The sequence below is a fragment of the Podarcis gaigeae genome, assembly GCF_964106915.1.
Source record: "Podarcis gaigeae genome assembly, chromosome: 15".
Lineage (NCBI taxonomy): Eukaryota > Metazoa > Chordata > Lepidosauria > Squamata > Lacertidae > Podarcis > Podarcis gaigeae.
The window spans coordinates 32,802,116-32,827,437 of record NC_139692.1 but is presented as its reverse complement, the minus strand read 5'-3'; the positions used below and the strand labels follow the sequence as shown (position 1 = coordinate 32,827,437).

At 46.1% G+C, this 25,322-nt stretch overlaps 1 protein-coding gene across 2 annotated transcripts in view; it reads right to left on the bottom strand.

Annotated features, from left to right (window-relative positions):
* CAMKK1 (calcium/calmodulin dependent protein kinase kinase 1) overlaps positions 1-25,322 on the bottom strand; it is an 84,528-nt gene that overhangs the window by 43,455 nt on the left and 15,751 nt on the right. For both annotated transcript variants that reach the window (XM_083714592.1, XM_083714591.1), the window contains exon 2: positions 7,345-7,902. In XM_083714592.1, the coding sequence (XP_083570718.1) occupies positions 7,345-7,797 (453 nt within the window). In that variant the 5' untranslated portion in view covers positions 7,798-7,902. The remainder of the gene's footprint in view (positions 1-7,344; positions 7,903-25,322) is intronic.

Below are 25,322 nucleotides of genomic sequence, written 5' to 3'. Positions count from 1 at the left end.
TTTCGCCAACACATGAATTTTAATGCACGTCTCAACAGATGCATTTTGGCACACAATTATCTTGGATGGAGAAACTGCGTTTCAAAAATGTGAATACTTTCAAACATCAAGGGATGGCTGTGTTTCAATTTGCGAGCTGTTTTGGATACTGTGAATTAGGTAATATTTGCCTTTCGATGCAAATTGAACCGAATTCTTCCCTCGCCCCAAATTCAGCGACAACAGCGAGAGCTAATAATGGCATCTGAGCACCGCAACCCAGCTTCATTGTGAGGCGATGAGGAAGAATACCCCCTTAGTATTTGTGATCTGCAGACAGGAAAAGTACACCCTCAGAGGCAAGCCAGGTTCCCTCTGCCTGTCACTTCTCCTCAGTCACACAATCTGAGTGAGCTGCTGGGTCCGCTTCCCTCAGCTGAATGCATGAAGCGAGTCTTTCCGTTTCAAAAGGGAGGAGGCGCTGCCGGGCAGAGAGGCTGTCAAATGCGATCGGGCTCCGAAGGCAGCTCGCTCTGAAGGTTTTTTGCCGCCTCCGGCCAATTTTTGTACGAAAAGTCTGCCCTCTGCCAGACGCTGTAGTCAGCATAACAAACCAAGCCATCTAAGTCTGGGTTGGGATTTGTTAACGGAGGATACATGAGGCAAAATAATCTGGGTCTATTCATCAGGTGCATTTTAGCTGATTAATGGACTCACTGATGAAAGCGACAACCCTAAACACACTTACTAGGGCCGTGTTTGCCACACAGTGCGTATCTAAACTATGGAACTCCCTCCCACTGGAGACAGGGGGTGGTCACCAACTTGGATGGATTTAAAAGAGGATTGGACAAATTCACGGAGAATAGGACTATTGATGGCAACAAGCCACGCCATGCTCTGCCTCCATGGTTGGGGTTTATTGGTAGTTCGTTTATTTGTAGTAATATGCTATGATCGAAGTAATGGTATTCCTTTTTTGTAAACTGCAGCCGGTGCAGAATTTGGCAGCCAGGTTGCTTACCAGGGCAAAATCCTCTTAGTGTGTAATACCAGTCCTGGCCCAACTGCTCTGGCTACCAATTGGTTCCAGGCCCAATTCAAAATGCTGGTTCTGACCCATAAAGGTTTATGTGGCTCAGGGTACCAACACCTCAAGAACTTTGTCTCTCTGTATGAACTGACCCAGGTGCTGTGATCATCACCTGAGGCCCTTCTTTGTGTGCCCCCCTCCATGGGACGTTTGGAGGGTGGCAACACAAGAACAGGGCCTTTTCAGTGGTGGCTCCTTGCTTGTGGAACGTTCTCCCCAGCGCAGCTTGCCTGGCGCCATCATTACATAGCTTTAGGTGCCAGGCAAAAATATTCCTTTTTTATCAGGTCTTTTACCTATGGCCTTTTTGCTGGGAAGTTTTAAGTTTGTTTTTTCTCCAAGTGCCCCACACAATGAAATCCTGAGGGCTCTTAAGATGAAGAGGGCCTTTCTGCAAAACCCCTCACTTCTGGTCTGTGAAATGCTATCCTGAGAGAGTCCCTTTTCATTTCCTTCCCAGCCAAAGACCTTTTATTGTGCTCCCAAGCCTTTTAACACATCTCTTTTAATTGCTCTTTTAATTTCATCTCCGCAGGTCGATGACAAATGATTCTTCTTCTTTTTAGTTTTTCTAGCTGAGCTGCTTTTTCTCAGATTCTTAACTGCGGCTTTAATCGGCATCTATCTATGCTGGATTTTATGACTGGATTTTATTGCTAGGGAGGGTTTTTTTAAAAATTGATTTATGATTTTTATTGAATTTTATTGCACAATTCAATGTGCAATGTTTTAATTTTGTCTGTGTCACCTAGAGTATAGTTTTATCTTAAGCAAGCAGCTTGTAAACTGAATAAAACAGAACATAATACAGCCGGCCGTTCAGCTTTATGTTCAATCCTCCCCTTAAAACATGAGTGGGGAAACTTTTCCAGCCTGAGGGCCATATTTCTGTCCAAGGCTACCTTCCAGGGGCCACATTCTAGTGGTGGGCGGAGCCAGATTCAAAAGTGAGCAGAGCAGTGAATGGGACTTTTACCTTTCTACACTGGCCTAGTTTCTATAATCACACGCCCCTCTCTATCTTCCATCAAGATAAGCAAGAAGTATCATCAGGGCTGAAGGTCATATTCCAGCCAAGCAAAAACACTCAAGAAGGGTGTGAAGGCCTGTACAGAAGACTATTTTTCTAACAACTCAGCCCTGGATCCTGTGTGAGTGTCTGAAAGTGGTTGGAGGATGGATGGCGGCTAACAGATTGAGATTGAATCCTGACAAGACAGAAGTGCTGTTTTTGGAGGACAGGGGGCGGGCAGGTGTAGAGGACTCCCTGGTCCTGAATGGGGTAACTGTGCCCCTGAAGGACCAGGTGCACAGCCTGGAGGCGCAGGTTAATTCTGTGTCCAGGGCAGCTGTTTACCAGCTCCATCTGGTACGCAGGCTGAGACCCTATCTGCCCACAGACTGTCTCTCCAGAGTGGTGCATGCTCTAGTTATCGCCCGCTTGGACTACTGCAATGCGTTTTACGTGGGGCTACCCGGAAACTATAACTAATCCAGAATGCAGCAGCTAAACTGGTGATTGGAAGCGGTCGCCGAGACCACATAACACTGGTCTTGAAAGACCTACATTGGCTCCCAGTATATTTCTGAGCACAATTCAGTGTTGGTGATGACCTTTAAAGCCCTAAACTGCCTCAGTCCAGTATATCTGAAGGAGTGTCTCCACCCCCATCGTTCTGCCCGGACACTGAGGTCCAGCGCAGAGGGCCTTCTGGCGGTTCCCTCGCTGCGAGAAGTCAAGTTACAGGGACCCAGGCAGAGGGCCTTCTCGGTAGTGGCACCCACCCTGTGCAACGCCCTCCCACCAGATATCAAAGAGAAGAACAACTACCAGACTTTTAGAAGACATCTGAAGGCAGCCCTCTTTAGGGAAGCTTTTCATGTTTAGCAGACTACTGTATTTTAATACTTTGTTGGAAGTCGTCCAGAGTGGCTGGGGAAACCCGGCCAGACAGGCGGGGTATAAATAATAAATTATATTATATATTATATCTTGGAGTAAGAGGCTTCTTGTTATGGGCTGGTTGAACGCAGAGGAATGGTAGGAAGAACCAGATGGGGAGCCACCAAGGGAAGAAGGCTCAGAGCTTGGAGAGCGGTGGTGGGACAACGTTGAATGGTCACAGGGAGAAAGGAGATCAAGAGACAGAGATGAATCAGGCTAGAGAAGAGTCACGGGTGTCTCCTGCTGCAACAAGCTCCTCTCCTCCCTATGTCTCCCAGAACCAGAAGAGGAATGAAAAAGGTGGAGCAGCGACAGGCTGCACACAGGCACAGTCTCCGATTGATTGGAAAAAGTCATGGAGAAGAGGGGACGGCTGTGGGGACGCAGGGACTTTCAGTCTTGGCAACTGAAGTCATGGAGGAGCACCAATGGGGATGAGCTGCTGTGCTCATTAGGCCTGACACTCAGCCAAGTCTATAGAGACTGTGTTTTTGCAAATAGAGTCGTACCTTGGAAGTCAAATGGAAGCCGTTCGGAAACCAAAGCACGGCTTCCGATTGGCTGCAGGAAGCTCCTGAAGCCAATTGGAAGCTGCAGGAGCCCCGTCGGACGTTCGGCTTCCAAAAATAGTTTGCAAACCGGAACAGTCACTGTTTGGGAGCCAAAACGTTCAAGAACTAAGATATTCAAAAACCAAGGTACGGCTGTAACTCCAACTTTGAACGGTGTGATTTACTGCTGGCTTGGCTCTGTGACATTTCCTCTGCTTCATCATTTAACATTAGAACTTGTGGACATCCAACGGAGCTGAATGTTAAAAGATTTGGGGCAGATAAAAGATTTGGGCAGAGTTAAACTGCGGGACTCTCTTCCCAAAGGAGGCAGTGAGAGCCACCAACTTGGATGGCTTTAAAGGAGGATTGGACAAAGCTATTAGCCTCCACAGTTGGGTCCTGCTTGCTGGTCTCCCACAGGTGTCTGAGTAGCCACTGTGAGGCCATGATGCTGAGCTAGACGGGCCATTGGCCGGATGCCACAAACCTTTCTTCTGCTCTTCTCTGCCTCTGATGAAATGGCTTGGGTTTTGTGTGGCTGGGGGGAAAGCTCCAGACACCTGATACAAGAGGGTAGGAGGGCTGCATTTAACCCCAGGCCTAAGGTCTTAAAATGCATTGCTGTCTAAGAATGCAATCCTTCTCTGTTGACACGAGCGTAGCCTCAGTTGTGTAGCACAGCAGGCAGCCACCAATCCATCATGAATCTTCACCAATGGGAATAAGCCAACAAAACAGCTGTGATTGATCTCATCTTCGTTTTTACCAGGGATGTAACTTGGGTAATGACTCGCAACCACGGTGTGAGGGATAACGCTGCCTCTGACAGTGATGGATGACCCCAAGCAGCCTGCACCGGGGGAAAGGTGTCGCTTCGGAAAGTATTCCAATGTATCTGAATGTCACTAGAAAGGGGCTCAGGGAGAAAGACGTCTTGGGGTGGGGCAAATGCCATGCCACGCTGAACAACTTGCCTATCGAAAATGTGTCTAAACAGGAAAGACGGTGGCAGGGGAGGAGGCGATTGGAATACTTTGTGCTGTTCTGGTCGCCTCGCCCCAAAAAGGGGTTGGAAAAGGTTCAGAAAAGAGCCATCAAAATGACCAAAGGAATGCAGTGACTCACCTACGAGGAAAGACTGCAGAATTTGGGAATCTTTTGGAGAAAAGGCGCGGCGAAATGATAGAACTTAAAAATATTATGTATGGCATGGAGAAAGCGGTTCTTATTCTGCTCCAGAAACACTAGAACTCCAGGTCATCCAGATTCCAGACAGATAAAAGGATGACCTTCTTCTCACAGTGCATTGTTAACCTATGGAACTCACTCCCACAGGAGGCAGTGAGGACACTCAACCCGGATGACTTGGCAAAGCTTATTTCTGGCCGCTGGGTTTCTCTCCCATTTCCGATGTCAACTTTGCACAGCGCAGCCCGACAGACAGCTTTATTTGCAGCAGCTGTCATTTTGAATGGGTCGATCTATTCTTATCTTGTGTGTATTTGCACTCCATGCAGAAATGCAACTGAACTACAACAAATCCCACCGGATTTCATGACCTTTTGGCCCCACTGTTTGTACATTTCTTTATATATATTAAAAAATGCTTTCCTGCTGCAGCACTGTACAAATATGTCTGTCTACGCATCACACGGAGTGGGCTCTGCTCCTCAAAAGCTGATGCTGCAATAGAACAGTGTTGTGAGACCTTCTGCTGGTACTCCAGGGCACCACCACCCTCACAAGGAAGGCCACTTTGGCCGATCTATCTATCTATCGATTGCTTTTCCTAGCACAGCTGCCAACAATCAGGCACCTGCCCACCATTTGCCCGCATTAAAATTTCAAACTGTGCCCATATTCTGCTCTTGTGTGCACCGTGTGCTGGGAAATGTGGCACACGTCAGCTGATAAAATAATCATGAGCCAGCCGCTGCTAGAATTCCCCAAAGACAGGCGCCAAAGGTACACACGGAGCCAACAGCGTGGCAACTTGAAAGCAGAAAAAACTTGGCGTGTAAAAATAAGTTCCTGATGCTGAGTCGAGCTGGGGGGAGGCCTGCAGCCTGGTGCATCTTACGTTCAGATGCGAGGTGGGGTAAACACTTTGTCCACCTGCTGAGAGCCACATTCGTGTCTGGGTAACCTTCCGGGAGTTGCGTGCCAGGGGTGGGTGGGGCCAGAGGCAAAAGTAGGTGGAGCAAGGAATGCAATTATTAGCTCTGTAAAGCAGGCTAGTTCCTATGCCAGGCATAGGCAAACTCGGCCCTCCAGATGTTTTGGGACTACGACTCCCATCATCCCTGACCACTGGTCCTGTTAGCTAGGGATGATGGGAGTTGTAGTCCCAAAATATCTGGAGGGCTGAGTTTGCCTATGCCTGACCTATGCCCACCCACTCCTCTCTAGCCTCCCACCAGACAAGCAAGAGGCATAGTTAGAGTTGGAAAACACATCCCAGCCAGGGGAGAACATTCAAGGAGGGTGTGAGAGATGGGAGGGTGAGGGGTGTGGCTTGGAGAGGGTCTCAAGGGCCTGACAGAGAGGCCTGAAGGGCCACATTTGATCTCCAGGCCTGCTTTGGCTGGCAGGTGGAAAGAAGATTAAGGGAGACACAATAGTGGTCTTCAAATATCTGAAGAGCTGCCGTGTGAAGATGGAGCAGAGCAAATGTCCCCATCTTCAAAAAGGGGGGGGGGGAGGAAGACCCTGGTAACTACAGAGCTTGACATTGATACCAGGGAAGGTCCTTGAGCAGATAATTCAACAGTCGGTCTGTGAGCATTTAGAAAAGGATGCTGTGATTACTAAGACCCAGCATGGGGTTCTCAAAAATTAGTCATGCCAGACCAATCTGATTTCTTTTTTTGATGGAATTACAAACTTGGTGGATCAGGGAAATGCTGTGGACATAGTGTATCTTGATTTCAGTAAGGCTTTTGACAAAGTCCCCCATGATGTTCTCGTAAGGAAATGTGAGTTGAATGAGGTAACTGTTAGGTGGATTTGTAGCTGGTTGACTGACTGAACCCAAAGAGTACTCATTAATGCTTCTTCATCATCCTGTAAAAAAGTGGCAAGTGAGGTGCCGCAGGGTTCTGTCCAGGGCCCGTTGTTGTTCAACGTCTTTATAAATGACCTGGATGAAGGAATTGAGGGGATGCTCATCAAATCTGCAGATGCCACCAAACTATTCTATTACTGGGTACGTTTACTCCAGAAGGCAGGACTTAGGACCATGGAGTGGAGATTACGTTAAATGGTGGATTGCATTAATAAATACACAGTGTTTTACCTAATGTACACATTTCTGCAAGGCAATTTCCCTTAATATAATGTGTTTCATTTCAAATTTCAAAGAAGTGCAAATTTCAAAGGATGGCTGTGTCTCAGTTCACATATTGCTTCAGAAAGGGGCGAATTAAGTAGGTTTCCCTTTCAACACAAACCAATTCCTCCCACATCCCAAACCAAAGTTAGTCAAGTTATGTCAGCGCTTCAGATAGATAATCCCACAATTGCTTCTCTCACTCCCCGACTGTAAAACTGCAGTAGTAACAACAGCAGCAGCATTAATAACAATACATTAAATAACTATCTGTTTGCTTCCTTTTCACAGCCCCCCAAAATGGCTGCCAGAGGAGTTTGCCTCACTCTGTCTAATGGCAGAGCCGGCTGTGTGAATTTCATTTATCAGTTCACCAAAAATGTATTTTTCAACCGCCCTTTGTTAACAGCACACCCCATCCATCCAAAAGGGAGAGCCAACCCACCGCAGCATCTGAAATGGAGACTCGATGGGACTCTATCGTCGGCCGCCGCACTATCCGTGGCGAGATGTGAGTGGAAGGGCCCGTGGCGTAAGGACCAAAGCCTGCGGCATCCGAAGAAGCCAAGTAGTTCCCCGCGGGCTTTTCCTGAAGGGAGTATTTCCGGCCAGAGAGGATGGGTCTTGCTGGAGCCCTCTTTGGGGCAAGCAACTCGTGAGCACCATCTAGTTCTTCGGATGTTCCCGAATCAACATCAACCCCGTTCCTTTGGTTGTTGGCAGCCATCTTGGAGAACCCAACGTCATTCTCTGCGATGGTTCCTTGACCGTTTTGGTCGGCGGCGTCGGGGCCAACGGCAACGTGGATTGCCGCGACTCTCTCGGCAAGCTCCGTCTGGGTGTCTTTGCAACAGACGTCGGGGATTTGGACTGCTGTCTCGGCTGCAGAATCCCCCATCCTCAATTCGTTGCTTTCCGCGTTCTTAGATGACAACAACAGAGGGTGCTGGAGCGGTGTGGCTCATGGGAAGCATCTGAGGTGGAGATCCTGCTGCATGGACACCTGGAAAGTATCACAGAAAGTCATCGTCAAGCCTGCGTAGTTGTAACTAAGTAAGATCATAAGAAGAGCTTGCAGGATCAGGCCAGTGACCCATCTAGTCCAACACCCTGTTCTCACAGGGGCCAAGCAGATGCCTGTGGAAAACCAGCAAGCAGGATTCGAACACAAGAGCCCTCTCCTATGCTGTGGTTTCCAGCCACTGTGAATGTCATCAGACCCCGAGGACAGCATCCTGACACTAACAAATAAAGAAAATTGTTTTTAAAAGTATATGTGATTACGCTGCAATAGGAATAATCATTGCAAATACAGCAACCAATATCTGTATATTTTCTGTTTGCATGTTTAAATTTAATGGTATTTTTCCTCATTATGTCCTTATTTCTTACATGTTGCTGAATTAAAATTAGTTTTTAAAAACAAATAAATAATAAATTCACGTCTTCATATTTCTTCATCAGTTTAAGATTTTTAAAAAAGTCCTTGGGAAAGTTCATTGGCATGAATTTCTTCAATGTATAGATATTAATGCTGTTTAACATGCACATTTTTGCAAAGCAGTTTCCCCTAATATAATGCTTTTCTGAATGTTATTTTCAATGATATGTGTTGTGTATATTTGTGTTCTTATATTGTAAACCACCCTGTGATCCTTGATGAAGGGTAGTATAATAAGAATAAGAATATGCATTTTTATGTACATTTCACTCACATATAGGTATTTTTAAAAAACATATTACTTGACTGGAAAACTGTGGTGCAAAATTCAGCAAAGTGTGTATTTCTAAAGATGGCTGTGTATTGGTTCTTAGACTATTTTGGAAACTGCAAATTTCATAGATTTGCCTTTAAGTGGGTGGATTCACCTTTAAATGTGAGCTGAATCATATTTCTCTCCCATCCCTACACCCAATCAAGCATGTTCCCTGGACAGTTCACATGTTGAAAAACCCTAAAACACAGTCAAAAACAGAAACCAGAGCAGCTTGGATGCCAGCATGACACTAAATCAAAACCATTGGAAACCTATCAACTGCGCAATGATATGCAAGCAAATGACAAGAACGCAGGGCAAGGCATGGTAAGGTCGCGGTGTGACAACAGCAAAGAACTGTTCGATCAGCGTTGCAAACCACGGACTGTCTGAATCCCAAACAGGCCTCTTATTGCAAAGGATTCACACACAACCAGCACCCTCCCCTGTTTCATCATTTCCTCCATTCCTTCTGCTTTGATTTAGAAATAGTGCGGCCACTTCATTCCGACACGAAAAGCAGAAGCGTCCTTGCACCATGTCTGCCAAAACGCTTCCCCTTCTTTCTTCTAAGGCTGCCTCCATGCCGTTCAGTGGTACCTCTGGATGCGAACGGGATCCGTTCTGGAGCCTTGTTCGCATCCTGAAGCGAACACAACCCGCATCTGCGCGTCGCAATCTGCCACTTCTGCGCATGCGCTTGACGTCATTTTGAGCGTCTGCGCATGCATGGGCGGCGAAACCCGGAAGTAACACACTACATTACTTCCGGGTCGCCGCGGAGCGCAACCCGAAAATATTCACCCCGAAGCTACTTCAATCCGAGGTATGACTGTACATTTAAAGAGCTATGAGTCGCGGCTTCCCCCAAAGGATTCTGGGAGCTGTAGTTTATTAAGGGTGCTGAGGGTTGCCAGGAGATCCCCGTTCCCCTCACAGAGCTACAGTTTCCAGAGTGACTTAACAGTTGATCCCTCTTCCCAGGGAACTCTGGGAATTGTGGCTTTGCGAAGGCAACAGGTCCACTGTAAGAATTCTCAAACGCCAGCTCCCAGAATTCTTTGGTGGAAGCCATGAATGTTTGAAGTGGCCTAAGGCTGGGGTGGAAGACCCTCAAGCCAAGGGCCTTTGGCCACTGTCCCCCACTAGTCCAGCTCTGAATTTTGCTACATTTTTTCCCCTGGATGGGATGAGTGATGCCTCTTGGGGTCCGCAGGGTCCCAAGTTGGGAACCACTGAAATAGAGGGTGCCTTCGCAGGGAAGACCTCTGGCCACCTCCCATCTTTCACCCAACTCAGGGAAGCTGGCAGTGTGTCACAATATGGACTGAAGGGGAGGACTCTTGTTAAAACTTCCTCCTCCTTTTCCCTGAGGCGAACAGGGCCAATGCAAATTTTCCCTGTCCGGAGATGATGATGATGATGATGATGATGATGATGATAATAATAATAATAATAATAATAATAATAATAATAATAATAATAATTTATTTATACCCCGCCTATCTGGCTGGGCCTCCCCAGCCACTCTGGGCGGCTTCCATAAAAACCAAAAATACAGTAAAATATCACACGTTAAAAACTTCCCTGAACAGGGCTGCCTTAAGATGTCTTCTGAATGTCAGGTAGTTGTTTATCGCTTTGACATCTGCTGGAAGGGCGTTCCACAGGGCGGGTGCCACTACCGAGAAGGCCCTCTGCCTGGTTCCCTGTAGCTTTGCTTCTCGCAATGAGGGAACCGCCAGAAGGCCCTCGGCGCTGGACCTCAGCGTCCGGGCAGAATGATGGGGGTGGAGACGCTCCTTCAGGTATACTGGACCGAGGCCAGGTATACTTCAGGTATACTGGACCGAGATGCTATCAGCCAACAGAGGGTGATGCACATAGCCTTTTGTTTACTGTTGGAATATCGTAACAATAATAATAATAATAATAATAATAATAATAATAATAATAACAACAACAACAACAACAACAATAATAAAGGACAAGGGGCAAAGGAAGAAGATGCAAATTAAGGATACCCACGCAGAACCAGTTAGGAGAGAATAGCAGCTGGTTCTAGCCAACTCCTTCAGGAAGGCGCATCAAGACCAACCCTACCAAAATGTGCCTTGTTTACTACCACTCATTTTTTAAAAAAATAAAAACCATTTCAATAAAATGACATCAAATAAAATGATACCCAAACCACAGAGACAGTGCAGCATAGTGGTTAGGGTCTTGGGCACAACAAACATTTTGGGACAATGTCGCTACTGCCCGCCTTCTCCGCCTTTATCTTTCAGTTCTTGCACAATTCACCCTTGAAAACAGAAGGAAAGAACTGTATGCCGGGATACCGCCCCCAAATTTCCCTTTACTCCCGCCATTTTTCAGCTCCCAGAATCCTTTGAGGGAAAGCATGACTGTTTAACGTGGCATGAAAGTGCTTTAAGCGTACAGTATGAATGTGGCTGCAATCTCAAAAGAGTTTGTTTTTGCTGGAACAATATCCTCTAATTCTAGTTGTGTAAGAGGACAGCAAAGGAATGGCAGGGGATGGCAGGGTATTTTGCTGGTTTTTGTAAGACATCCCCCCTCTCCAACCCTAACAATACGTTTCCTTGCTCAAGGGGAAGGAACTGTCTGCTGATGTTTGGGCACCTGGCCAAAAGGAAATGAAATTGTTTCAAATAAAACTCATGTTCCCCTTGGAGATCCCCGGTCATTAACTGTCCGCAATTCATCTCCCTCCCTGCAGAGCATCTGCTGAAAAGAACCCCAGCGTGGCAGTAAAATCTGCCCCATGCTATTTCAGGAAAAGGCAGTTAGTTTATTGCCATTTTCCTTTGTAGTGCTGAGCAGCTGCCTTTTTAAAAGCATATGCGACACACAACTGCTGCTCGATGGCAAAATGAAAGGTCTGCATGCAACAGAGGTTAAGGATGGAGGGAAAAGTTGGTTCAGTTTGTGTTTCGATGCCAGCCTTCCGCATTCCCACTTCCTGAAGCAAGACCCAGAAACCAAATACAGCCCTCCAAATCTTGCACTTCTCTGAATTTCAGGAGGTGGTTCTTAAAACAAAAATAAACAAAAACTAGTAGTAGGGGAAAGTGCGCATAAATATGCATTTTAGGGAAATCTGTTAGGCAGAGTTCAAGGCGCTCATCTTAGTGTTCAAAGTCCAAAAGACCCCCAAATACTTGAAAGGCAGCCACCTTCCCCACAGACCCTCCCGGGTGTTAAGATCAGCAGAGGGGGCCTTCTTGGTAGTTCCACCTCTCTCAGAAGTTCAGGGGGGCTGGCCCAGGAGAGGGCCTTCTCTGTGGCAGCCCCTAAGATATATGTATTTATTATTATTATTATTATTATTATTATTATTATTATTATTATTATTATTTATACCCCACCCATCTGGCTGGGCTTCCCCACTCTGGGCGGCTTCCAACAAAATATTTTAAAATACAGTAATGCATCAAACATTAAAAGCTTCCCTAAACAGGGAATAGAGAGATAGAGAGTTGGCACCCTGTTCTTCTTGCTAAACCAGGTATCCAGCTCAGATCGTGCAGGCATGCTTTTGCTCTGAGAACGTGACTATGCAAGCGTAGAGTTAACACAAGTGAATGTCTCTATATAAGCCTGGGGACTCCACTTAAACATCACCACAGTGCAGTTACTGAAGAAATCCACAACACCAACCTAATTTGATTGAGGATAGACCACTGGCACCAAAACCACGGTTCACCTCAGGCTAAAAAAATGGCTGGGTGCATCTTGCGACGTATTTGCTTCCCCTCAGGTCTCTGGGGAAGGCATGCAAAATGGAGATCTTGGCTTTGATTGCAGGGGCGTAGTAGAAGGAGTAACGTTATGTGGCAACCTTATCTAGGCTCCGCTGGCCGGCATTTCCTCTAGCTGGGTTGAATCCCCCTCCCTTGCATTATTTATGGCAAGCTTAGGGGCAGATCAAAGGAGTACTGATCCGAAAGGCATCATAGCAGGAAGAGAGGAGCCGCCATAAAAGGAATACCTTTGCCATCTTCCCAGGACATCAAGGAATTTGTTTCTCTCGTCAGAAATCTCTCAGTGATATAGCTAAACCCCTTGCCCTGACCTACGATGGGAGAGAAAAAAATAGTTGTTGTTTGTTAATGGTAGCCATTCATCTTTTTGAGTTCTGTCTGTACGCACACGAGAAAAGCCTGCTGGATCAGGCCAATGGCCCATCTAGTCCAGCAGCGGCCAGCCAGGTGCCTTTGGGAAACCTACAAGCAGGATTCAAACACAAGAGCCCTCTCCGCTCCTGCATTGCAGGAATCACAGCTAAAGAATCCCTGACAGATGTCTAGCTACCGTATTTTTCGCTCCATAAGACGCACCTGACCATAAGATGCACCTAGTTTTTAGAGGAGGAAAACAGGAAAAAAATATATATTCTGAACGAAACAGTGGATGTATGATTTTTGTGGCTCATGCTGTGGCCACAGACATGATATGTGATTTGACGGTGAGTTTGGGGTAGCCCAATGCAAAAATCCTGAGAATCCATGTGGATCCGTGGTTTATAACCACATTTTTGCGCCATTGCGGCCCCACAAAACAGTGGATGCATGATTTGTTTGGTGCAGGCTGTAGCCATGGACATGCTATGTGATCTGATGGTGAATTTGGGGTGACCCAATGTAAAAATCCTGAGGATCCATGTGCTTTTACCTCCCCCGTCCCAGGCAGCCTCCTTTATAGCTAGCATCCCTTATCTCCCTCCTGATCGCTTGCCGATCAGCTGCTCAGCGGCTTCCTTTCAACACCCCCTTCCCTCTTTCTTAAAAAAAAAAGCACAATCTGCTTTTCGCCCCTGGGCAATTCGGCTCCAGGGACCACGCATTCGCTGCATAAGACGCAAAGACATTTCCCCTTACTTTTTAGGAGGAAAAAAGTGTGTCTTATGGAGCGAAAAATACGGTAAGTGCTATTGAATTCAACAGGGGGTGAGGACTGTAGCTCTCGTTACTCTCATTCTTTCATGCTACTTCCTGGGGCACAACTGTCGCTGAATCAGGACCTGGTGTGCAAGGTACCCTGCTTTCTCTATCATTTCTACAGCCCACATTAGTGGTGGCTGAATAGCTGAAGCAGACCAGCCTACTCTAGCCATACAGCAAGGTTTGCATTTAAAAATCTGTTCCGAAGCACTCCAGGGCTCCGAAAGAACAATTTCATCCCAAAGTCAAGAGCGATCACAATAATCACTTGCTTTCTGCATTATTATAGCCAGTTCGGGAAGTTCAGAACAATGGGGGAGGGGAAGGAGACAGGAAGAAAGGAGAGGGAGCCCATGGATGTATTATACTTTATCTTCCAGCTTCTAATTACACAATGACATGCATTTGCATAATCAGACGCAATTACCCTAATTGCACATATAAGCAACAATCAGACAAAATTTACCCAAGGAGGGGGGGAAAGGCGGGCGGGAGGCTAATTTAAAATAACAAAATATGTTCAGGAAAAATGAAAGCTGCAATGCTAACCTTGTGGGGCCAAGAGGTCTGACTCACAAGACACCCAACCACAACACCGGTTCTCTGCCACTAGTTAAGCCCGAGATCTGAAATGACACTAGTCCTCATGAAAATAGCACAATAGCTGCTGTTCACAACCCTGTGCCCAGAAGCCACTGGGATAAGGCGAGAGCTGGTGGAAAGTTAGGAGGCAAAATTAATTCAGCTACCATCAGTTTGTTTGTTTATAGAAGTAAAGGCAATTCTCGTTTTGTCGGGGCTCATGTAAAGCTTTTGGCTTCATTTTGTCCTTTGAGTGAAGCTTTTAGGTCACTTCTGATTTTGGCACTATGCGGGTATCAACTGGATGTTTGTCAGTTGGGAGTTTCCAGTATTTATATACTGCTATCTAATAATAATAGAGGGACGCGGGTGGCGCTGTGGGTTAAACCACAGAGCCTAGGACTTGCCGATCAGAAGTTCGGCGGTTCAAATCCCCACAACGGGATGAGCTCCCGTTGCTCGGTCCCTGCTCCTGCCAACCTAGCAGTTCGAAAGCATGTCGAGTGGAAGTAGATAAATAGGTACCACTCCGGCGGGAAGGTAAACAGCGTTTCTGTGCACTGCTGTGGTTCGCCAGAAGCGGCTTAGTCATGCTGGCCACATGACCCGGAAGCTGTACGCCGGCTCCCTCGGCCAATAAAGCGAGATGAGCGCCGCAACCCCAGAGTCGGCCACAACTGGACCTAACAGTCAGGGGTCCCTTTACCTTTACCTATCAAATAATAATAATAATAATAATAATAATAATAATAATAATAATTTTATTATTTATACCCTGCCTATCTCACGTTTATGGGAACCATAAAGAGTTTGCCAACATTTGTTTGTACATAGACATAGATGCAAAAGGCAATCAATAAATTAATAATACTAATAATTCCAGCCAGCGCTTATTAGAGTGCCAGTGTGTGTGGGTGTGCTCATGGGTAACTGTTGCTTATAAATAGCGAAGTCAGAACACAGAGAATCCTTGATTTGTCTTGCAGCATTACCTGTGCCCCAGGGATGGGAGTATGTGACAATTCTGATTTCTATCAGTTTCTCTTTTTTCCATTCATACATTCAGTTCTCCACATTTCCACACCAGCTTGTCGATTATTATTATTATCATTAAATCCTTGTGATGATTCACCAGCATTTTACTGAGGATTTAGCGTAATAAACACTTCTGCAATTTTTCTTAACGTACTGGATGATTTTCTGCTATTTTTGTAGTAGTATATTAATGCATTTCCATGCACATCTCATCTTAATATATGCATTTTGGTGCAAGTTACTGAACTGTAAATTCAGAGGAGTGTGATTTGTTGTTGTTGTTGTAAATAATTTTACTCCTTTTTATAGTACATACATACAGAGAGAGAAACAGCAGTCCAAGAGCCAGCACAATCAAGTCAGGGAGCATGGTCTCTACAATACTAGTAAACTTCCAAAAGAGAGAAACATCAAAACATTAAAGCAGTGTTGGCCAAACTTGGCCCTCCAGCTGTTTTGGGACTACAATTCCCATTATCCCTGACCACTGGTCCTGTTAGTTAGGGGTGATGGGAGTTGTAGTCCAACAACAGCTGGAGGGCCAAGTTTGGCCAACACTGCATTAAAGCAATCAGCAAGCAGAAAAACCAAAAACTGAGCACCAGTAATATATCTGCTATCCAGAAAAATAGGATTTGCAGGCAGAGGTCAAGTTTCAGAAAACTACAGAAGGAAAGACACAGAAAAAAACTCAAACATGATACTAACACTTCAGTTCATTGCCCCAGCCAGATCCATTTAAACACTGGAACGGCAACAGATCCATCTGTTGCATCCTTTATATAAGTAATGAAATCACACCATACCAAAGAGAATGTGCCTTTTTTACTTTGACCTTGGACAATTTTCAAGTAATTTTTTTCTAAAATAGTTGTCTCCCAGACTTTCGAATACCATGGTTTTATCCTCTTTGTAAAGCGCTCTGAGGGCTTTTTCTGACAATCAAGCAGAGCGTATAACTTTTACGAGACAAATAAAATAAATAAATGCTTGAAGGTCTATTCCTCCAGAATCTGGCCCTTCCACCAGTATCGCCAGTTCCTTTCAGGACAGCGAATTTCTAAAGATGGCTGTGGTCCTGTTTGTTGTTTCCTTGCCCCCTGAAAATGCGAACGAGGAGGCTTCACGATGATACGCGAAGCGAATTTAATTTCTTCCCACTTCCGCACTGCAGCTAGCCGGGGATCTTGCAGGCCCCCCCAGGTGCTTCTGGAGGAATGATAATATGATTCTCCCTCAGGTTATTAATGGTTCTAAAAACCCACCAGGAGTGGGAAGAAATTGGAGGGCAGAGAGAGAGAGAGAGAGGGGGGGGGGGGGAGAGGCAGGCGACAATGCAAGAAAGTTGACAGTGCTTGCTGCTGACAGAAGCCAGGCGCTTGAAGTACTTACGGACTCCCGGGTGATGGCGAAGTTGTCATTGCTATGGCAACAGATTGCTTACATTCATTCTTGGGGAGGATATAAAAAGAGAAGAAGATGAGTGACACAGGAAGAGAGAAGAGGTTTTGGGGAAAATGTAATGGCTTTGTGCCAGAGGGAATGATCCGAAGGACGCTAAAGGCATCGGAGAGGAAGAGGGGTTTTGTTAGCAGAGGCCCTACCACGCTAGGCGTCTTGTAGGCCATGGCAAAGACGCATGGGTAGAGTACCTTTTGGACAAAACCTCCCGACATTTTTATCCCCAAAATTAGGGTGTCAGGAAGGGTGCGGTGCCTTCAGGTCCGGTGTTTGTCAGCAAGGTCACACACCAGAGTGCCTTCTGGTTTGGCGGTTTGGTGTGATGGCTCACACCAGAGTGCCAGACCCAAAAATGGGACCTTCTGGGATCCAAACAGAGTGTGGGATTGGCTTCTTTGATCCAGGGTGTCCTGCTTAAAATGGGACACTTGCGGGGTATGGTATACTCCATGCTCTGGGAATTTGCAGACAGGGATATTGCTATGTGAGGCTGCCCTTGAATACGACTCAGGAAAACCAACTGGTCCAACATGTAGCAGCCAGATTACTGCCTGGGGTTCTGTTTAGATCTCGCATAAATCCCATTTCAAAGCAGCCTAACTGGCTGCCAGTTTGTTTCTGGGCCCTCACACTGGTGTTTAAAGCCCTAAAAGACCGCCTCCCCTTAACTGAAAGCCAGCCTCCTTTCCTAGAGACTCTGTTGTTTGCTGAGATTGGTAGAGGAGGTCTTCTTGGTAGCTCAGAGTCTCGCAGGGGTGGCAGCCCAGGAGAGGGCCTTCTCTGTGGTGGCCCCTAAACTGTGGCCCAACCTCCCCAGAGAAGTGCATTGGGCACCTTCATTATACAGCTTCCAGAGGATGCTGAAGACGCACCTCTTTACCCTGGCTTCCGACACTTGAGTTGTATACAGTGGTGCCTCGCAAGACGAAATTAATTCGTTCTGCGAGTTTCTTCGTCTTGTGGATTTTTCGTCTTGCGAAGCACGGATGCACCCTGGTATTAACGGTTTTAAGAAAACGGAAACAAACTCGCAAGACGTTTCGTCTTGCGAAGCAAGCCCATAGGGAAAATTGTCTTGCGAAGCAACTCAAAAAACGAAAAACCCTTTCGTCTTGCACGTTTTTCGTCTTGCGAGGCATTCGTCTTGTGAGGTACCACTGTATTAGGGTGAAGGGCGGGTAATAGAAATAAATAAATAACAAAACACTGTCGCTTCCCCCAAAAGCGCTTTTTCCAGGGCGAGATTATGGTGCAAGATTAAGGTGCCCAAAATGGCTGCCGTGCTCTCACGCAAATAAAAAAAGAAGGGGGAATGTCCCAGTTTTCCTGGGACAGTTGAGGGGTTTGCCATTTTGTACAAAGAAAAGGATAGAGGATTAAAAAGCAGGAAGAGTTCTGCTGGATCAGGCACAGTTATAAATGCCTGATGCAATTACATTTTTGAAAAAACAATGACTAAATCAAGGTTTCCAGAAAGGATTTGTAACTATTTGCAGCTTTCTGTGTAGCCCCTCATAGCAAGTAGGAAGCAAACAGGAAAACAAACACCAGGCCCTATTAACTGCGTTTTACATTAACGATGTGCAGAAATTATTCAGCTCCATCTGGAGCCCATCAGGCCCTCCCTGAGCAAACGGAGGGGGTTTTTTCTTCAGGTGCGCAGTCAGCTTGTCAAAGCAACGCAAATTGGGCCTACAGAGCGAGTAGCAAAACATCTGCTCCCCACCAGCAAATTTTGCATATTTAACATTTTCTCCTCCATGTTCATTTCAGTTACACAACAGACGCAAGCTGTCCTGACCGGCACAGTTATCTCTCTCTCTCTCTCTCTCTCTCTCTCTCTCTCTCTCTCTCTCGCCCTTAATGCCTCCAACCACAAAATAATTCAAGGGTGAGAGGCAAGAGATGACAGTGGAAGGAGACAGGAGTATTACAGTCACCTGCTCTTTGGGGAAGCAATCTAAACCTCATGGTCAGCATAAGTAAGGCTGCAGCATCTGGGACTTTTCAGTTCTGAGAAAAGGCAAGTAAGAGGCAATATGACAGATGTTTATAACAATATGCATGGAATGGAGACAGTGGATGGAGAAACGTTTTTCTCCCTCTCTTGTAACACCAGAACTCGTGGAACTCCAATGATAGTTGGAAGATTCAGGACAGATAAAAGAAAGTACATCTTCATGTAGTGCATATTTAATATGGCACTTATTCCGATAGAGGGTGGCGCTGTGGGTTAAACCACTGAGCCTAGGACTTGCCGATCAGAAGGTCGGCAGTTCGAATCCCCACGACGGGGTGAGCTCCCGTTGCTCGGTCCCTGCTCCTGCCAACCTAGCAGTTCGAAAGCACATCAAAGTGCAAGTAGATAAATGGGTACCATTCTGGCAGGAAGGTAAACGGCGTGTGGTAAAAGAGCCAGTGTGGTGTAGTGGTTAAGAGCGATAGTCTCGTAATCTGGTGAACCAGGTTCGCTTCCCCGCTCCTCCACATGCAGCTGCTGGGTGACCTTGGGCTAGTCACACTTCTTGTAAGTCTCTCAGCCTCACTCACCTCACAGAGTGTTTGTTGTTGGGGAGGAAGGGAAAGGAGAGTGTTAGCCGCTTTGAGACTCCTTAAAGGGAATGAAAGGCGGGATATCAAATACAAACTCTTCTTCTTCTTCTTCCATGTGTTGCTCTGGTTCGCCAGAAGCAGCTTAGTCATGCTGGCCACATGACCCGGAAGCTGTACGCCGGCTCTCTCGGCCAATAAAATGAGATGAGCGCTGCAACCCCAGAGTCAATCACGAGTGGACCTAGTGGTCAGGGGTCCCCTTACCTTTACCTATTCTGATAGAAGGCAGAGACGGCTACAAACCTGGAGAGGAGAAATACACAGAGGCTATTGCAGACCCTCCATAGGTAATTAAAAGCCCTAACCCTCCAAGTGTCCCTGTTTTCCAGAGACAGTCCTGGATTTAAAGAAGCCGTCCTGGTTTCTGATTTGATCCCAGAATGTCCTGCTTTTCCTTAGGATGTCCCCATTTTCATCAGAGAAATGTTGGAGGGTATGGAGTTATGCGACCCCCGAGCCAAGGAGGAAAGTAACTATACAACCTTCAGAAGACATCTGAAGGCAGCCCTGTATAGGGAGGTTTTAAAATTGATTAATGTTTTATTATGTTTTTATATATGTTGGAAGCAGCACAGAATGGCTGGGGCAGTCCAGTCAGACGGGTGGGGTATAAATAATAATAAAACAACTATTATTATTATTGTTGTTGTTGTTGTTGCTGTTGAAAAGGAAGTCCCTATTTTAATCAGAGAAATGGAGGACATTCTATTGATGGCTACTAGCCATGATGGCTAAACAATTTCCCCTAATATAACTCATTTTTGCAAGTTATTTTTTGCTAATACAGTATATGCATTTTTGTGTACAATCCTTGGTTGGAGAACTCCACTGCAAAATTTGAAGAAATGCAAATTTCAAAGGATGGCTGTGTTTGGATTCACTTATTGTTTTGGAAACTGCAGATTAAGTGGATTCACTTTTAAACATGAAACAAGTCCCTAGACAACCACAATCCTATCCTGACATTCCAACCACTAGACCACGTTACATCTATTGCTGGAATTAAACTTTCCCTACAGTCAGAAGGATCAAGTTGGCAAGACGCTTTAGACATTGCAGATCCCTTCCTCCGATGAAGCACACACCTCGAAAACCACATCCAATTAGTCTCCAACACAATATACTCTCTTTTGATGCCAGCCTCCACTGTCTGCTGCTCTTGCATTAGGGAATTCAAAGTCCCTTTGCAAGATTACATCTTCTGCACTTCAAACTTGAAGAATACTATGGGGAAAATGTGGGAAACCAGAGAGACCAAGCTCCCGGGAGACATGTGATGCCGTTTCCAAGGGGAGAGGATGCAACCTGTCAAATCCTGTTCATTCTGAGAGCGCCGGGAAAAAGGATGGGAGAAGAATGCAAAAGGCCAAATGCGTGTCTGGAGGATGCTTCGCAAACTTTAAAGTGAGGTTACAGGGAACCAGACAGAGGGCCTTCTCGGTAGTGGCACCTGCCCTGTGGAACATCCTCCCTTCAGATGTGAAGGAAATAAGCAGCTATCCTATCTTTAAAAGACATATGAAGGCAGCCCTGTTCAGGGAAGTATTTAATATTTAATGCTGCACTGTTTTTAACATTTGATTGGGAGCCGCCCAGAGTGGTTGGGGAAACACAGCCAGATGGGCAGGGTATAAATAATAAATTATTATTATTATTATTATTATTATTAAGCGGTTCAGAAGGGAGTGCATTCTCTTCAGGGCAGCCAGCAGTGGGAGCAGTCGGAGGCAAAAGCCAGCAGAGCAATAAATGCAGATTTTACATGTATGTAGTAGGCTATTTTCTGTACACACACACACACAAACACACACAGTCAATCATCCCTCTCTAGCCCAGACAATGAAGAGGCATTATCAGAGCTCAAGGACACAGTCCAGCCAGGGGAAAATATTAGGCGTGTGAAGCAAGGCCACTGATGTGTGTGGCCTGGGGAGGGTTCTGAGGGCCTAATAAAGAGGATTGAAGGCCCACATTCAGGCTTCAGCTGCTCTCCATCCCCTTCCATCATCCCTAGCCACTGGCCAGGCTAGTGGGGCCTGATGGTGTGGGAATTAGACTTTAGTTCCCATTTGGCGCAAGTATGCAGAAGACAGCCCTGGGTCGTTTGATCCTTCTGTTCTCTTTTCCCTCCTATAAAAGCTACGCAAGTTGCCCTCGTTTAAAGTTTAAGGAACAAATTGCTTAGCGTACTTGCAGTTGCGGACTGAACATATACACAACACAGGTTGTGTATGTTAAGTTGTGGGTGAACATATCAGACGACACAGCGATTCTTCAGACAGCTCTTGTTTATTCACAGGCCAGAACAGAACTGTACTGAATGGTTCAGCCAGCCCGCTTATATAGAGCTCCACTACAACGCAACAGTAACAACTTTCTGTAACTATCCAATCACTGAATGTCACTTTCAATCCCTTATTTGCATATGTGGACCTGAGTGAAAACTATCTACAGTATCCCCCTGCTGGCCCAGGGTGAGAACTTCAGTACGTAACAGTGTACATAGATTAAACAGTGACAGACGACCTAACATTTACAGGCAGACTGGTGCTCTGACTCTGAGGCAGACAGCAGCACAATGCAACACACCTGCTGCTCTCATTTTGACTCACAAGTTGGTTAAGAACTGAACCACAGAGTGCATGGCACCACAGCCCTTCTACAGCCCTTCCATATGCATTTTGAATACTAATATCCCACAGATGGGAGCCAAGCAACAGCTAGAGGAGAGCCAGGGGTTTGCCACCCCCGTTCCACAATGTCTACCACCACGTATCTGCCTTTGGTGTTGAGTACTTGGAAGTTTTTAAAAAACGTTTGACGTTTTATTATGGTTTTTTATATGTTTTGGAAGCTGCCCAGAGTGGCTGGGGTAACCCAGCTAGATGGGCGGGATATAAATAATAAAGAGATGTTACTACCAATCCTGAGGCTCAGATCCTCAAGTGCAGGGATGCCAGCGGATGGTGCTGAGCAAATCAGCACACACACATACATGGCTGGGCAATTTAGTGCCCAGGAATATATTCTAGGGCGATGACAGCTTTGCCCCACATGCTGAAGACCTGGATTAGACTGTAGATTCTTCCACCAGTGCATCTTTCTGCATCTAGGCTACATGCAAACAGATGGGAGCTTTTTCTCCTGGGTGTCCTTGCCGCCTTGCTCACCTTCCTCTTAATGCCAAGGGAACTCCTACTACCCGCCCAGCCACCCTTTGTTTGCAACCCCCTCAAACTGTTTCAATTCTGCAAGCTTCAGCCAGAGCTCTTTATTCCTCCAGCTCTATAAACAATTATTGTCTCTTGAAAATGTTCTAATCATCTAGAAGCACAAAGAACAAATTCCTCTTGCAAATAAATCACTTTCTGAAAGAGGCTTCGGAATAGGGGGAGGATAGAATGGCCAAAAATATCTTCATTTTGGAAAGAAATATCTGCAGTGCCTCCCACACTGTATTTGCTAAGTTGTGCTACTTAAATCCTGCAAATTTAACTTTTAGTTCTCTGAAGGCATAGTGGGAAATCCGGGCTGGGGAGCATCTTCGGCCTTTCACATGAGGCCAAATTTGCATTATTATAAAAGCAGAGTTGAAAGTATCTGTGCAATAACGTATTGAATACACACAGATTTTCAAGACCAGTCCCAGAAAATCTGGGATAACCATGGAGCTGAATAGAGCCTAGAAGGGAGTGTAGCCAGATGAAAAAGAGAAGAGGGGCTCTTTGCACCTTTAGTTAACACCTCTCTTCCAGGCAACTATTAAAGGTACAAGAGCCCCTTTTCCATCAGCTTTGGGTGGCCATTTGTTGTACTTGTCAGGGGACTGTTGTCTGTTTGGAGCAGGCATCCCCAAACTTGGCCCTCCAGCTGTTTTGGGACTACAACTCCCATCGTCCCTAGCTAACAGGACCAGTGGTCAGCGATGATGGGAACTGTAGTCCCAAAACAGCTGGAGGGCCAAGTTTGGGGATGCCTGATTTGAAGGCACCCTGCATTTGAAGGGCTATTCTGTCCAAGTCTAGTTTAAAGATGAGGAAGCACTGAAGCCACTTTTATGCAGATCTCTGTCCTCTTGTTCGGTAGTGTGTAAGGAGTCACCTGAGGCACAGGCTTCATAGTCCAGCGCTTAGCCAAAGTGGTGGCCTGCTGCTACAACTCACATGATCTCTGGCCTTGCTGGATTGGGCTGCTGGAAGTTAGAGGTCCAATGTCACCCCCAGGTCACCACATTGCCTAATTCTAATGGGAGTGGGGGAGCAAAAGCCAAGCTCAGTTTCTGATTGGCTGCATGCTCTCAAAAAAGGTCATTTCCCCCGACAACCATCTGCAAAAATGATGTTTGCTAGCAACAAGTGTTCACACACACACGTGTGTGTGTGTGTGTGTTTTGCCCAGTGGATGTTAACAATCAAAAGCAGCAAAGCTTCTTTACGTCTCGCAGGACCCAGGTGACTCTGCCGAGATTAGCTGTTACCGCATTTAGTTCTATAAAGGGTTTATCTTAGCCCTGCTAATCAAAGCTGGGTCTGGATGCTCTCCCAGGCAGAACGCCTGAGCGCCATGCAAAGAGAGCCATCAAAATGCTAATTTGCGCTGACTAGGCCTGCCACAATCTCAGCGGTCAAGGCTGCCTCGCGCACAGCTCAGTCAAAAGAGATCAAGCTGGCCCAGCTAATTATTCCCGATTGCAAGGAAAGCTACTCCCCGATATCTTTCGGTAATATATGCATCTCCTCTGCTTCCAATCCAAAGTTAGGAACATAAGAAGAATCTGCGGGATCAGGCCAATGACCCATCTACTCCAGCATCCCTGTTCTCACAGGGGCAAACTTGATGCTCAAGCAGGACCCAAGAGCCCTTTCCCCTCTTGTGGTTTTCCTACAAATGGTATTCAGAAACATTACTGCCTCCAACCATGGAGGCTGAGCATAGTCATCCTGGCTAGTAGCCACCAATACCCTTCTCCTCAGTGTTAGAAATTAGCCAGGAGCCAGGCACATTTTGCAACAGGTGTCATTCCACTTGCGACCATTTGGAGATCCCTGGATTCCAGGTTGGTGCCTGACATCTCCATCTGGCTGGCCTCTCCAGCTCTCTTAAGCAGGCAAGCGGAAGAGCTCATTTTTTACATTTATATCCCACCTTTTTCTCCAAGGAGCACATGGCTCACTCCCCTCCTCTGTTAATCCCTACAACGGCCCTGTGAGGGAGGGTCAAGAGGCTGTGAGTGACTCCAGGCTCACCCAGTGAGCTTCCTGACTGCGGAGGGATTGGAACCCTGGTCTCCCAGGTCCTAGTCTGACACTCTCACCACTACACCACACTGGCTTCCTAGAGTACGTCTGCTATGGAGCAGCTCTATAACTCAAGCAGGTAGATAAATACGGGGAAAGCAAAATGTCACTTGGAGAAGGGTCTGAAATATTTTCCTTGAAGCTTAAATTTGCTTCATTCGGTATTATTTGATGTTTTAATGTGTTGCAAACCGCTTTGAGATTTTTTTCTTTAAAATATAAAGTGGTACAGAAATGAAATGAAAATGATAATAACAACAACAACAATAATAAATACCACTGTAAAAAAAAGGGCGCCTAGATATTCCGTCATTAGGCAGTCATGCTTCTGAATACCAGAAATACTGGAAAGCATAGGAGACAATGATCTTGTGCTTGAATCTGGCTTCCAGGTTTCCCCACAGATATCTGAGTCACCACAGTGAGAACAGGATGCTGGACTAGATGGGCCATGGGCCTGATCCACCAAGCTCTTCCTATGCTCCTCCATTTATTTGTCCAATCCTCTTTTAAAGCCAACCTAGTTGGCCGCCATCTTTGCCTCCTGTGGGAGGGAGTTCCACAGTTTAACCAGGCGCTGAGTGAAGATGCCCTTTCTTCTAATCAGTCCTGAATCTTCCCACATCCAGCTTCCCACAAATTCCAGTGCTACGAGAGAGAGAGAGAAAAAACTTCTCTCTTATCCACTTTCTCCCTCCTCAAAGCTGCCAG